Raw genomic sequence first — 14,341 nt, 5'->3', positions numbered from 1 at the left:
AAAGTCTTAAGGTAGTTGTTTTTCTTTTAAAGACATACTTTAAATCCAAGCCCATCTCTTACCATAACTTCAGGAATCACCACAGCATTCAGAGGCTTGTCATTGACAGTTGTGTCTTTAACTAGCATATATATTCTTTCAGCTTCAGAAAAGCATGAAATTTCGAGTACAACAGCACCTGTAAAGAGGCATCAGAACTATTTTTTATATTTTCTATTATTATTAGGAAATCACTATCATCCTATCACAGCAAAAGTTTACTCAGGACATGATTCAGAAGAAGTTACCCTGAAACACTTGTGGTTGTTGGTTATCAGTGAATTGGGCTATTCTGGTTTTTAAGCCTTCCTTCATACTCCCAGACACACCCCAGATTTTTGTTAAAGCAAAGCACTTTGAGGACAAGAAGAACTACAGCACAGAACTGATGCATATTTAAAAACTTCCTTTGGGCTTCAGAAGTATGACCTATTTCCATACTCTTCATCGTAACAAACACACTGTTCTTATCATGTAGAAGTGACAAAGGTATCAGGTTTCATTTTGTATCTCATTCTTAAAAATCCAGTGGTTCCATTAATTGATAATATCTCAGTAAGAATTACTACAAGCAAATATTTGGGTTGAGAAGCAATTTAAGATCTTTATGTTGGCTTAGGTCCTGTAAGGGGAAGTTGCGGAAGAAAGGAAGACAAAAGGGAAAAATAAAAGAAAATAAAATACTGACAAGTTAGTTTAAAGTAAGATACTTAGTCAGGAGGAAAACAGGGCAGGACAAGAGCAAAGGGCATAACGGACAGCATATGAGATGTAAGCTGGTAATACAACGTGGCTGCAACCAAAAGTGAAGAGTCAGGAAGTTACCAGAAACATAAAAATACTCAGGAAGCGCAAAAACACAGAGAACAAAATCACATACAAGCAGAAGCATCTGAAAAACACATGCAAGTAAACTTGGTTAAGTGAAGCTGTGATGTGAAAAGAGTATCACAAAATCAACTATTCCCCTTTGGCAAATATGAAAGGGAGGAGGCGCGTCTGAAAGCTTTATGGTTTTCCTCATGAAAAGTCAGTATTAACTAGCCACGTGGAGACAGCAAATGCACATAGGAAGCACACATCAGTCTTCAAAACCATGCTAGAGAAAGACTCGTTTAGCAGTCACGTGGAAGTTAAGCCTGCCAAAGGACATGAAACATCTTGGATATGGACACCTGAACACATAAAAGATAAATTCCATACTTTTACACAGGTCTCCACATGACAACTGCACTAAAGCCGCACAGATCCACTGCTGCTCTGGCTCTCAGAAGCCTAACGGCTTCTCTGACCTTGCTGAAATAAAATTCGTACAGCAAAAGCAAAGCAACAGCTCAAAGGATGAATGCAGAGATGAGTGTCCTGATTTTCTTCAGACTTCCAGCCACTGAACCCCCACTTAGCACCGTGCTAGGAAATAGTGACTGTGAAACTGGCAACAGCAGTAGATGTGACTTTGACCACCTCAGAGGTTCAATTAATTGACTCTGATCAACAAGGGCCTTTGGGACATGGGTTAAGTGCGCTACTTATAGGTCACTCATCAGTATCTAGAAAGGGTATATTCATAGTGCCAGGACTCATTGACGCTGATTACTGCGGAACAACAAAGTATTGTGGGAATACGTGGACAATCCAGGTTCTGTAAACAGCGTGTCCTTGGTACACTGAAACAAGCAAGAAGCTATGAGCTAAAGCAAAAATGTGCTGACCACAAGTAGAAACTAAGACAGCTGTGTTCTTTGTTTTATATATCCAATCAGTACTTGAGAATAAGCGCGTGGACAGTAAATCTTAAACCAATGAAAAGTATTACAGGTGCCGTCACTGTCTGAGGAGAAGCGCGTGGACAGCTAATTGTTAAGCATTTGTAACCAATCAGTGAATAGTGTACGCGTGGCGTGGAAGCACTAAGACTATATTAACCATGTTGTAAGCACAATAAATCGGCATTTGCTTGATCATATTGATCGTGTGCAGTGTCCGTGACTTCCGCATCAACATGAAACAATCCCATCAGTTCAACAGCAGTACCATATTTTAGTGGTTTAGAAGTCAAAATAAAGAGAGAGCACTTGAGGGGTTTTTAATGTTTCAGTGGTGTTAAGACTATTCAGTTGAAGTGCAACTTCAAAACTCATTTTTAGGATGAAATATAACCACTTTCTGGTACACGAGGCATGAAGCCAATCTTTTTATTTTTTTTAAATAAGGTAACACTAGTCCACTGCTCTTCATAAATACAACGTCTTACATTTTATCTGAACAGCTTTTTGCTTATGCAATAAGACTAACATACTCTGAGCTTAGAGCCTCTAGTATTAAGCTGCAGTTTTGAAAATAGACATTGTTTGCAAGACTAAAAATCTTAATGCTTACCTTGTGCTTGATAAACATGACTCACAGATACTACATTTGCTGCAAAGGGCAAAAATATAAACACATAAAACCTTGGGTACATTTAAAGTAAATATTTAAAATATTTTTTAAAGTTACATAAATACAGTATAAATAAGTACTAAAAGTTATACAAATATAGGGAGAACGTCCAGCTAACACTTTCCCTCTCCTAAGTTTACTTTGCAAGATAGAAAAGCTAAACTGATATTCATAAAAGGTGACTATGAATTCTTTCTGGCATTTAGTTTAATTCCTCTTGAAGTTACATAAAATATTGGGAAAAATGCTTAGTTTCCTGAAATAAAAAGCATGATGCATTCCAGATGCTGTTTATAGAACACGTAGATTGAAAGAGTATTATGAAAAATCAATTACGCTTCTTTGAAAAATAAATTCTTTTCACTGAGTGCTTGTCCATTTGTGTGTGCACACACTGCTCATACTTCTCTGTGACCAGGCACAGAGCTCATGAACAACATGAAGGACAGCCCACGCAAAAAATGTCAGCGGTTAATAAAGGTGAGGAACATTCACGCACAGGGAATTAAACCGCACTGCCATAATTTGAACGATGTAAGGTACGTACGGTTCACTTCTAAAAAGTGATGCTTTTTCACTGAAAAAAACCCAATGGTGTGGTCACATACAACTCAACTAATGTAATAATAATTCTGTGAATAATGAGCTGTCACATCTCTCATGCACCCATAAGCATGTTAAAATAAATAATAAAGGCTGCCCGTGAGAGTACAAGGCAGACTGATTTTTCAAATAAGGTCAGAAAACGTTAAGAAAAAAATAATAAAAAGGATTAATAGATGCTACTACGTTTTATTCTGTTCAAGTGACTATATCTCAAAATGCACCCGTCTACTTACTTTTGATAGCTAATTCATCCTTGAGAATATTTGTGTATTCTTCAGGGGAAAGTTGAGGTGGAAGACCACCAACAAATAAATTTACTTGTACAATGGTTTTACTGTTTTCCACAATGTAAAATCTTGTTTGATTCATCTGACGTATTGAAGTCTACAAAAATAAAGAAAAATAAATGATGTGACATTTGGCAAAAAGGTATCATGATAGAAAATCCCAAATAGTTCTGAACTTAGCAAGCAAGTCCTCTACACCTAGAGAATATCACAAACAGAAACAAACTTTAGTCCAAGCACTTAGCTTCTCTACAGATGAGCCAGCTGGGGGGGTAACTGATTACTTATTTCTCTGTAAGAAAGGGGGCTCCCTAATTGCTATGAAAGAGGATCAGGTTTCTTTTTTATATTTACCTTTCTTATGTCCTTGAGTCTGTTAAGAATCAGTTCCTGATTGTCCAGGACCATGCGCTGAACTAGAGACAGCAAGAATGTCAATCATGTTTGCACTGTAAGTTATTATCAGGCTCAATTAAATAAAAACAATAGAAAAGAATTTAGGGAATATTCACAACTCTGCATATAACTAACATTAACATAAAGGACCACAGAGACCTGAACTACTCATTATTTGACAGAAAAAACACATAGGTGCTTTGAACAGTTTGATTTTGTTCACAGTTCTTAAACAACAACCTCCTTTAAAAAAAGTCAGAAACAGCTTGAAGCCACTCGGAGACAAACAGTACTTTGGTAAAAAGCTAACCATTTGACAGAAGACTTTAAAACTACAGTAACAACCAACTTCTGTATTTTATTAAAATATTAAACCAACTGTAACAACTTCCAGCTAAAGCAAGGTTGTAAATGGTGCTTTAAAACAGAGCACCAGAAACCAACCAAGGTTAAGACACTCACATGGCCACAATAACCTTCTAGAACAACTTACTGGTAATACTCACAAAGAAAGCAAAGTATCAGGCCAGTATCTGAACTACAAAGAGATTTACTTGGGTGTGGCCAGGGCATCATCAGACTACTTCAGTGGCTTTTTTTCTCTCTCCATGCAGCCTTACAAATAATGAAGCATAAAGGGATGTGAACTTGGAGAACACCAGCTCAGCTCCTGCAGGATCACAGACCTCTTGAGCAATGCTAGGACTGTGTATTTCTGTACTTCATAATGCACGCACATACTTGGACCATCTCAGGACTCAAATTTGTTCCTGTTTGGGGGCAGTGTCAGGGAAAAGAGGAGAGAAGGAAGGGAGCCAACTGAACTTTACAATTAATTTTTACTAAATAACTGCAGTTAAGAAATTTATGTCAGTTAAAGGCAGCTCCCCAAAACAGCGCTCTTTGCCAAAGTGTCAATACCCACCGGAAACCACTAATAAACCTCTATGTGATGATGAAGGAGGAGAAGGGAACCATATTCCCGAAGGATATACAACACAGAAAAGAACCAACATGACATCTGATCAAGTGTTTCAACATGATGGCAAAGTTTCGTTTGTGAAGGCATTTATTGCAAAGAATTAAATGTGACTGTGTTAAAAAGGAAAAAAGAAACCCAGATGATCAGTTACAGATGTGCCTTTGGCCAATGCTTCTTCACTTACCTTGCTTACTGCCCATAAGCACTTCCACCAATTTGAAATTTTGTAGGCACTCCGCCTGCCAAAAGATGCAACATGTAAATGTAGTTTCTGAATGAAATGTAATTTTGCCCAATGTTTATGTTAAAGTTATGTTATACACTGTACACACAGAGCATGGAAAATTAAACATTTTTTAATCAATCACAATGTTCTTCCCTATACCCACTCCTCCCGAGCCAGGAATCTTCATTTTATACACTCAGCCTCCCACACATGGTGTCAGGCTCCCATGCCCTTAACTGTGTTGGCATCCTCACAGTCCCATGCTGAAGGGGCATCTGTAAAGCCTGCTTAACTCTACCCTGCAAATAGGATATTTCTAGAGTGTCCTTCCAGAAGAAACATGCAGGACTAGGAATGAACCTGCTCTTTGAGAAGATGGCCCAGGAACCAGGCTTGCCCAAAGCTGTCTGACCGGTCCCCATCTCCTGCGCCACTCCACCAGCATTGCTGGGATGACACCCTCTATCACATGTACCGCAGCCACTTCTCCCAACTATACTGCCAGGAACCATCCAAGTTCCTCACAGCTGTACCAGAAAAGTTCACACAGCCAAGAGCTGCCCCATTTACTAGGGTTATTGCAACCCTGGAAACATGTGACACTCAGGACTGAGGAATTCTCTTAATTTTTGGCCTTGAGACTAAGAGGACAAGTGATCTTGCTTTACATGTCATGGACAGGCATTAAAAGCCTCAACTGCCTACATTTTCTTTGCATGAAATTTGATGAGAGCAACCTGGAGAGGATCTTCAGCACAGGCAAATTCTGGATATTAAAAAGAGACTTCCCACACGTGCATCTTCATACAGAAAAAGGAGAAAACCCTTTAAAAAAATGCAGTATCAGAGCCAAGGAATTAAGTCTATTACAACATAAAACTAGCTTCCCAAATTCAGAGATGTGAAGATCTTTCCCAGACTTTCCTGTCTGACAGTTGCTTTTTTTCAGATGAGACAAGACTTCTGACAAGATTTTCCAAGTTTTGCTAAAAGGTCCACAGCACTTGAGGAAAAGGACTGAAATCAAATCCTAGAACCATCCTATGGTGCAGAACAAGCTGCACGCACTATGTAGCTGTGTACACCTAGATGGAGATATACGATTATCAACTATGGCAGACAGCTAGCCACATGCATGTTCTTATGTACCCTGTAAATAACCACAAAAGGTGGTGGTTGTCCTCTATGAGCATGGCTGTGCCCTGGAGCAGCGGCAGTATGCTGATCTGCTGGTGTGCTCACAAGCCCCTACTGCTGAATGAAATGCACATGCTATAGCTTCATGCCTCCACACCTGTGTGTCTGATTAGGATTGCCAGTGTCTTTGGCACACTTGCAAATCCCACTAACATGTTTCCTAAAAGTCATGCTATCTTGGTACCAACTACAAGAAAGACAGGCAGACTGAAAAGAGATCATCTTGCAAGAAAAACATGAGCATCTACAAAATTACAAGACGCATCTAATAATTTCCAATGAGGTGGGAGGGAATGCAGATGATAAAGAACATACGTGCCATTCAGCCTTGAGTCCTTCCTTATAGTCCTTGAGGACTACAGAGATGCTGTTCACCGCTGCAGGCAGAAAATCTGTGTGGCTCGATTAGAGTTCAAGCTGGCCAGCACCATGAACTACAACAAAAAGGGCTTTTTAATATGTTAAAGCAAAAGAAGGATCAGAGATAACAGTGGTCCATTGTTTGATGAGGTCGGTCACCTCACAAACAGGGATGCAGACAGGGCAAAGATGTTTAATGCCTTCTTTGCCTCTGTCTTCAACACTGACAATGGGCCCTGGAGCCCTGTGTGGGAAGACCATGACTAAAGGGATGATAAACTCCCAGCCAACCCTGAACTTGTTTGAGACCTGCTGCTCCAGGTGGATGCGCATTAATCTATGGGGCCCAATAGGATTCATCCCAGGGTACTGAAAGAGCAGGCCAATGTCATCGTGGGACCCCTCTCCATCATTTTTCAACGGTCTTGGGAGTCTGGAGGGGTCCCAGTCGACTGGAAGCTGGCAAATGTTGCCCCAGTTTTCAAGAAGGGTAAGAAGGAAGACCCTGGTAATTACAAGCCTGTCAGTCTCACTTCAGTGCCTGGTAAAATTATGATGACGGTTATTCTGGGGGTTACTGAAAAACACTGAGAGACAAATTGGTCATAGCTGGCACAGGTTCACGAGGGGAAAGCCCTGCTTAACCAACTTAATTTCCTTTTATGAAAAGTAACCCATCTAGTTGACCAAGCGAAGCCAGTGGATGTGGTCATTTGGGATTTTAGCAAAGCTTTTGATACTGTCTCTCATAGCATCCTCCTAGATAACCTGTCTGGCACAACTGGACAAGTCTGTAATACGCTGGGTGAGCAACTGGATGACAGGTTGGTCTAGAAGGGTTGTAGTAAATGGGGCTATATCAGGCTGGTGGCCAGTCACCAGTGGGGTTCCCAGGGCTAGATTTTAGAGCCACTGCTCTTTAATGTTTTTATGAATGATCTGGACACAGGAATCGAATGCACATTAAGTTTGCTGACGATATTAAACTAGGAGGAGCTGTGGACTCCCTCAAGGGCAGGGAAACCTTACAGAGAGATCTGGATAGGCTACAGAGATGGGCAATCACCAACCGTATGAAATTTAACAAGAGCAAGTGCCGGATTCTCCACCTGGGACAGGACAATCCTGGTTACATGTACAAATTGGGGGAGAAGAGGCTGGGGAGCAGCCCCACTGAAAGAGATCTCGGGGTTTGGGCAGTTGGCAAGTTATATTGAGTCAGCAGTGTGCCCTGTCAGCCAGAAGAGCCAACCATGCCCTGGGGTGCATCAAGCACAGCACAGCTAGCTAGCCGAGGGACATGATTGTCCCACTCTACACTGCACTCGGGGAGCCGCATCTCAAGTCATGTGTGCAGTTTTGGGCATCTCAGTATCAGAAGGACACCAGACTATGAGAGTGTGTCCAGAGGAGGGTGACCAAGATGGTGAAAGACCTTGAGGGCAAGATTTAGGAGGAACAGCTGAGGTCACTTGGTTTGTTCAGCTTGGAGAAGAGAAGGCTGAGGGGTGACCTCATGGCAGGTCTACACCTTCCTCATGGGGGGCAGCAGAGGTCGGAGGTGTTGATCTCCTCTCTCTGGTGACCTGCAACAGGACATGAGGAGATGGAATGAAGCTGTGTCAGGGGAAGTTCAGTTTGGACATTAGGAAAAGGTTCTTCACTGAGAGGGTGGTTGGTCACTGGAACAGACTCCCCAGGGAAGTGGTCATGGCACCAAGCCTGGCAGAGTTCAAGGAGTGTCTAGACAACGCTCTTAGTCATACAGTTTAGTTTTAGGTAGTCCTGCGAGAAGCAGGGAGTTGGACTCAGTGATCCTTATGGATCCCTTCCAACTTGAGATATTTATGATTTCATTTGCAAAGCAGAGCAAAGAAGCAGGAGACAAGCGTGATCATCCTAACAGTGATTGCCAGCTTCCCAACAAGTTAAGATTAGCAGTGTAGTTACATACAAGTGTATTTTAAATATCTCAAGACATAAACAATCAGAAAAAATATATTGCATGCCAAGAATCATTGTCTTCCTACAAATGAATCTGCTTGACCCAGAAAGACTGATGATAACTTCCAGTACAGAGCAACCAGGTCTACCATCAAGACTGCAGAAAGTTTTGAGCATCATACCAGTCATAAGACATCATCTACCAAACATTAACAACATCCACATTAACCACGAATGGACTGACTATAATTGTTCGAAAGAGAAAAACATACACGCCTCACTTCAGGGTCACTCAGGTGATATATAGACATGCTTATGTTCTTTCATTTACCTGCCTTCCAAGTAATGGAAGCACTTCTTTGATCACACTCTGCGTAGTGCTGTCCTTATTTACTCGTATAGAAACATATGCCATTCCCACCCTAAAGAGAAAAGAAGTACTTATTTTAGGACAATCATTTGCCCTATCTTCTGTGTACCTTTTTTATCTAAGTAGCAAATTTTCTATGGGGATAGGCTGAGATTTGTATTAGTTAGAGAATGTTGTTCACTGAGACTCATGGCAGATGCAGTATTAGCTCTACAGACAAGCAAAGACTTTCATCTCAAGGAACTGGTCATTACAATTGCACCACTGCAAATTAGCTTCTGCCTATACACAGAATTACCTGCAAGTCTTTCGTAAAATTTGGCAACGTAGTTGCACAAGTAAAATGAACAAATGTTTAAATTTTAACCCACTGTTCTTAAGAAATGAACAGGTCACCAGCCAGTCTTGTTTCCACTGCTAAATATGCTTAAAATGTACATTGTCTCAGTGGTAAATGGAACAGATTTTTTTTCTTTATTCTCTCCCCCTCAGATCAGAAGTTAAACTGAGTTCTACTTACTTAGTATTTCTTCAAAAAAACCATCAGATTTTCAAGTGACACGTGTATGTCATCATTTGTTTACAGATGCAGTTAATGTAAAGTTGCATCTTCTTGGCCAAATGCACAATAATAGAACCGCACAAGTTGCACAGCATGTTCCATGCATTTAAAAGAAACCCACAAGCACGTTTCCAGGCACAGAAATGAGTAATATGTATATGACTAATTCAGAAAAATAAACAGAAGAATCCTGAAATACAGAAGATGACAGTTCATTCCCTGTTATACTTGTGCAACTACAATAACTGAAACAGACCAGGCTCGACTACACAGGACAAATGTAGCCAAGCAGGTTAACCTTGTGATAAAGGAGGAAAACACTCACTTCAGCCAGGCAGGATAAATTCTGATCACTTCCTCATCCTTTGGTTTGGCTCTGATGATCCAAGCTTCAGGAATGGATTCTCGGAATACCGAGCCCAAGTTGCTGTCCTCTCCAGCATCGTTCCTGTTGATAACATCATCAGACAGCAGTGCCTGCTGTGTAAAGGTCTGAAGCTCATACTCCTGCTGGTCATCATTTATGTAGTACGCCCTCAAAGCAGCTTCCTACGACACAGCAAGATAAATTAACATTTTCTTGAAAAGACACCATTAAAACCTGTATAGCCATAGACATTTATAAATACCTTACTTATGGAACCAACCTTTAATGCACATTTTAAGCACTGAACAGTGGATAAATAGCAATGGCGAAACACAAAACAAGAGCAACGTTTTGCAAATAAATTTTGGTGGAATATACAGAAAGAAAATTTAAGATATCCATGGATTTGAACACAGCCCACAGCATTTTTGTCATGTGACAGTCATTTAAACTCCGTAAATCAAATGTAAAAATTCAGCATCAATAAAGCTACACTCACTGCATGCAAAATTTACTCCACAAGGAAGATAGTAAATTACACTTGCTTTTGACCAACTCTGCATATCCAATCTTCTTGCACTACAAGGATGCTGAAAACTAGCACGCTGCTCAGCCACAAGGCTGCCCTGAACCCACACACCTGTGAAGAGATTGTGCCAACAGAGTTGCTTGCAGCGAATACAGCCCAGTAAGTAACTTACGAGAACTGGGATTAATCTGCCTTGGTATTATAAGCAGCAGCCTGATAAAATGTGCGTCAAAAGCAAGTAGCACTCCTGCATAAAAGCGTTCTCAGCACTGTACACAATTTTGCTTGAAGATCTTTGACATGCAAGAACACTTTCAAAACCCCTGTTGATTTTGAGCACCAATGTAAAAATAAAAATCTTAATGAGCTGTAGGTTTAAATTGTCAAAATTTGATGTAACAAATTCTACAGACTCCTCTGCCAAGTCCTTTAGGACTTCGAGTCCTCACCATGCTCAATCTACTGTGCACCACTCCATACCTCCTCTGGGCTTCATTTCTGCACAGCATGGGGGGGTGGTGGGGGTGTGCATCTCTGCACAGCATGGGGTCTCTGCCCAGTAAATTAAGATCTTTACAGAACATTTTATTTAGTATTGAGTCATGTTTCCACCCCAGATGGAGCACTGGAAAAGCTAAGGAGTGCCACTATGTGATCAATAGTTCGTTACTTTCACAGCCAAGGAGCGGAGGCAACTGTGGCATGCTTCAGTCTTCAAAGCTGATTAATTGAAATGCAATAGCGGTGGCTGTCCTGGATAAACATCAAACCACTAAATACAATAGAAGAGGAGCAAGGTCTAAGGAGCTCATTATTCAGCATTGCTCACATCAGTAAAATCAGACTTCAGTGTCACACAAGGAAGGAGAATGACTGCTTAACATATCAGATGCTGTGATTCCCATTGTGCTATAGATATTCAGGCCACCACTTCTTCAGATGCTCTAAAATAAGAGCACTCCATGAAGAAGTCAAATTGTATTGCAATATTATAGCCCACTTACAGTTTTTGTTGTTGATGAGTTACATTTGTAAAATTGTTAGCTTTTGATCATTGTAATAGACAATCGAATGTCCCTTTATCACACTGGAATATTGACCTTCATTGGGTATCTTACCACAACTTCTTCATTTTTTGCAATCCTTGGAACTGAAATCAGTCGAAATTGATTGCGTTTCACTGCATCATTCCCATCAAATATCTTTAATGTTTGTTTACCTGAATGAAAACAATTATTGTATTTCAATAACACACCCCTCAAATCATAAAGCTACCTGAATAGGAAGCATATAATGGAACTATTAAAAACCTGCTTTTCACCCATTGAACTGCTTCTTCATCACAAGCTTTGAGGCTGAATCTTTTCATTTTTGCTTTGTTACTGTTCGTTTAAAATAGGGTTACATTTGCAGAGGAAAGCAGGAAGAGTATTTCAAGTATCCATAGTTTTACCCTGGCTTTTGATATAACTGTTTAGATATAACTATATTGCTTATGTTATCATTTCTTCATCAACACCATCCAAGACTGCATTTATTACTGGCGAGTTCAACAACATGAAAACCAAGAGAGAGTGCCATCACCTTCAGAACAGCTCCCAAAGCACTGCCAGTTCTGAGAGCATCCTTCTAAGAAAGTCCCTAAAGTACCTGCTTAGCTGTACAGACAGCAGGAGAAAATATGGGAACAGAAAAACTAGAAGGAAGGAGATACAGCAAATGAAGAACTACAATCCTTTGCTGTGTTTCGTATCACTAAAGCCTTATCAAATCCACGCTGAAACCATAGAGCACAGGTTGTTGCACAGACATCTCTGAAAGGGTGAAGAGTTAAGGATTTTGGGCTCACCTTTCACTAAGGTAAGACTCAGTCTGGTACAGTCCACTGTATGACAAAGTTTCTCTCTTATTTAAGCAGCTATTTTAAGAGCAATAGCAAAGTGTAACCAACTTATCATAGAACAGGCAGGTTTTGAGACATTTTAAGAACAAATGAATGTTATCAATATGTGTGTCCTTACTGCCTCTGGAAAGGAATCAAGTTAATCAATCCAGGCCAAAAAGGAGATTCCAACACGACAGACCTTATGTCCTTTCCTATCACATCTTTATGAAGAGTCTTGATGAGCTGTTCAGTTTTACAGGTTCTTTCATGTACTCCTCAGAGACCCCGTATTTACAACTTGACTATTCTTAACGGACAGAATTTGCCATTTTTATCTCAGTCCTGGACTGAACTGTTAACAACAGTCACTCTTTGTATAGCACAACGTTACAGACTCTGATCTCACAACAAATCTGTACTCCTGCATTCATCATCAAGTAATGAAATCACTAGAAGCTACCACTTGCAGACTTGGAGCGTTAGAAATATTAACTGGAAGCCACGTACACCAACTGTAACAGTCCCGCCACTGGTTACTCACTCAGTCTGTTAATATACATTGTAAAGAAGAGATACATCGCATGCTGGAGTCTACCCCCATCTCTCTCTTACAGCTTGGAAATATTTTGTAGTAAAGCAGAAACCACTGAAAGCCTTTTGCTCTCAAATAATATCGTCGTTTAGGTTCGCAGCACCACACTAGCCAACTACCATTTGTCACAGAGGGATTAAAAAGGAGAGCTGAAACTGGAGGAGCAAAAAACCAAACCATCCCTAACTGATGGCTAAAAAAGCGAGCTAGAATCCCCAGACAGATATGTGCATCACTGGGTATCTCCATGCTGCATTAACAGATTATGAGGAAGGACTGCAGTGAGTAACTGCTTTGCAAGGGCACTTTAGTGGTGCTCTGCTAGCCTTCTAGAGCCACCTGACACTCAGGTACGCCATGTTAAATCCACCAATTCCTGTTTCAGTGTATAAGTCTGTCACTGCATTCAAAGGCAGACACTGTGCAGAACTAAAGGCTCATCCAATGCTATGTTTGAAAGCAGCCTTTTCTAAATCAGACTCTAACCCTCAAAAAAAAAAATAAAAATCCTGCTACCTTCATTCTCATTCCCTTTATTTCTCATTATTTTGAGATGTGACAGCTACACTTTAGACTTCTTTCTCAATTTAGACTTGCCTTCTTATTAAGGTCTTTCTTCATTAATGTTTCCACTGGGCATGGCACAATGTGTGTGCAAGATGTTCTTACTAGTTAACAAAAAGATCTAATTGCACAGCAAGGAAATCACCAGTACAGCCTCCCCTCCTGCTCCAAACTCATTTTAGTCTCTCCTGGGAGAAAAGTAGCTATGACAATCAGTGGGTGCTTCAACGGCAGCACTTCCCTTTACACCAGAAGAAAAATTAGTGGGATCACTCCACCAGCAATCACTCCTGACACAGGATTTGGGTAGTAATTCAGTATAAAACTTTGTCCTTCTTCTGTTGCATTTATGAAACTCTGATAAACTGTAAGAAATAAAAAAAATCTTTTATGTTGAGACCTCAAGAACAGAGCAGGGCTGAAGGTGGTCCATCCTGCATGCATCCATGTAAACAGGGAAATGCCTGTTTGCCAGGAGTATGAGGAGAGCTCTCTACCCTTCTTCGGAACTGGGCACCTCTCTGAAATGCGTGTACACGACTGCCCACAGCATGGGGGACAACCAAGAGAAACTGGAGGTCTGCATGCTGTTCAGGACTGCCATCTCATTGGAGTCATGGAGAGCTGTTGTGACAGCTTGCACCACTGGCACACTGCCAGGGTTGGACACAGGCTGTTGAGGAATGACGGGCTGGAATTGTGAGGAGGGGGAGTTTCTGTGAGCCCGTCCAGTGTGAGAGCAGTGGGGATGCTCAGAGCTCTGCCTTGGGACGGATGATGAAACAGCAAGAGCTCGTGGGTAGATGACAGACCAGTGTACGGGCAACACTATGGTGCCTGTCTGTTAGTTACAAACGCCCTAATCTGGAAGAAGTGGCAGATGAAGCAGGTGATGCCTCCTTCCGACAACTGCAAGAAGCCTCTCGTTTGCAGGCCCTGGTCCTCACAGAGGACTTGAGCCACTGCCATAGCTGCTGGAGGGGAAAGGCAGCCACG

At 41.0% G+C, this 14,341-nt stretch overlaps 1 protein-coding gene across 1 annotated transcript in view; it reads right to left on the bottom strand.

Annotated features, from left to right (window-relative positions):
* The window catches only part of DGKQ (diacylglycerol kinase theta), a 78,970-nt gene that overhangs the window by 27,362 nt on the left and 37,267 nt on the right, over nt 1–14,341 (bottom strand). Inside the window, exons 8-15 of the mRNA XM_009648658.2 lie at nt 11,423–11,523; nt 9,734–9,957; nt 8,808–8,898; nt 4,934–4,988; nt 3,726–3,787; nt 3,318–3,468; nt 2,419–2,457; nt 63–178 (exon numbers count right to left, since the gene is read on the bottom strand). Of these exons, the coding sequence (XP_009646953.1) occupies nt 63–178; nt 2,419–2,457; nt 3,318–3,468; nt 3,726–3,787; nt 4,934–4,988; nt 8,808–8,898; nt 9,734–9,957; nt 11,423–11,523 (839 nt within the window). The remainder of the gene's footprint in view (nt 1–62; nt 179–2,418; nt 2,458–3,317; nt 3,469–3,725; nt 3,788–4,933; nt 4,989–8,807; nt 8,899–9,733; nt 9,958–11,422; nt 11,524–14,341) is intronic.

Source organism: Egretta garzetta, unplaced genomic scaffold, assembly GCF_000687185.1.
Source record: "Egretta garzetta isolate BGI_Z169 unplaced genomic scaffold, ASM68718v1 scaffold271, whole genome shotgun sequence".
In the NCBI taxonomy this organism is placed as follows: Eukaryota; Metazoa; Chordata; class Aves; order Pelecaniformes; family Ardeidae; genus Egretta; species Egretta garzetta.
The sequence above is the reverse complement of the archived record's forward strand: the minus strand, read 5'-3'. Positions and strand labels throughout refer to the sequence as shown.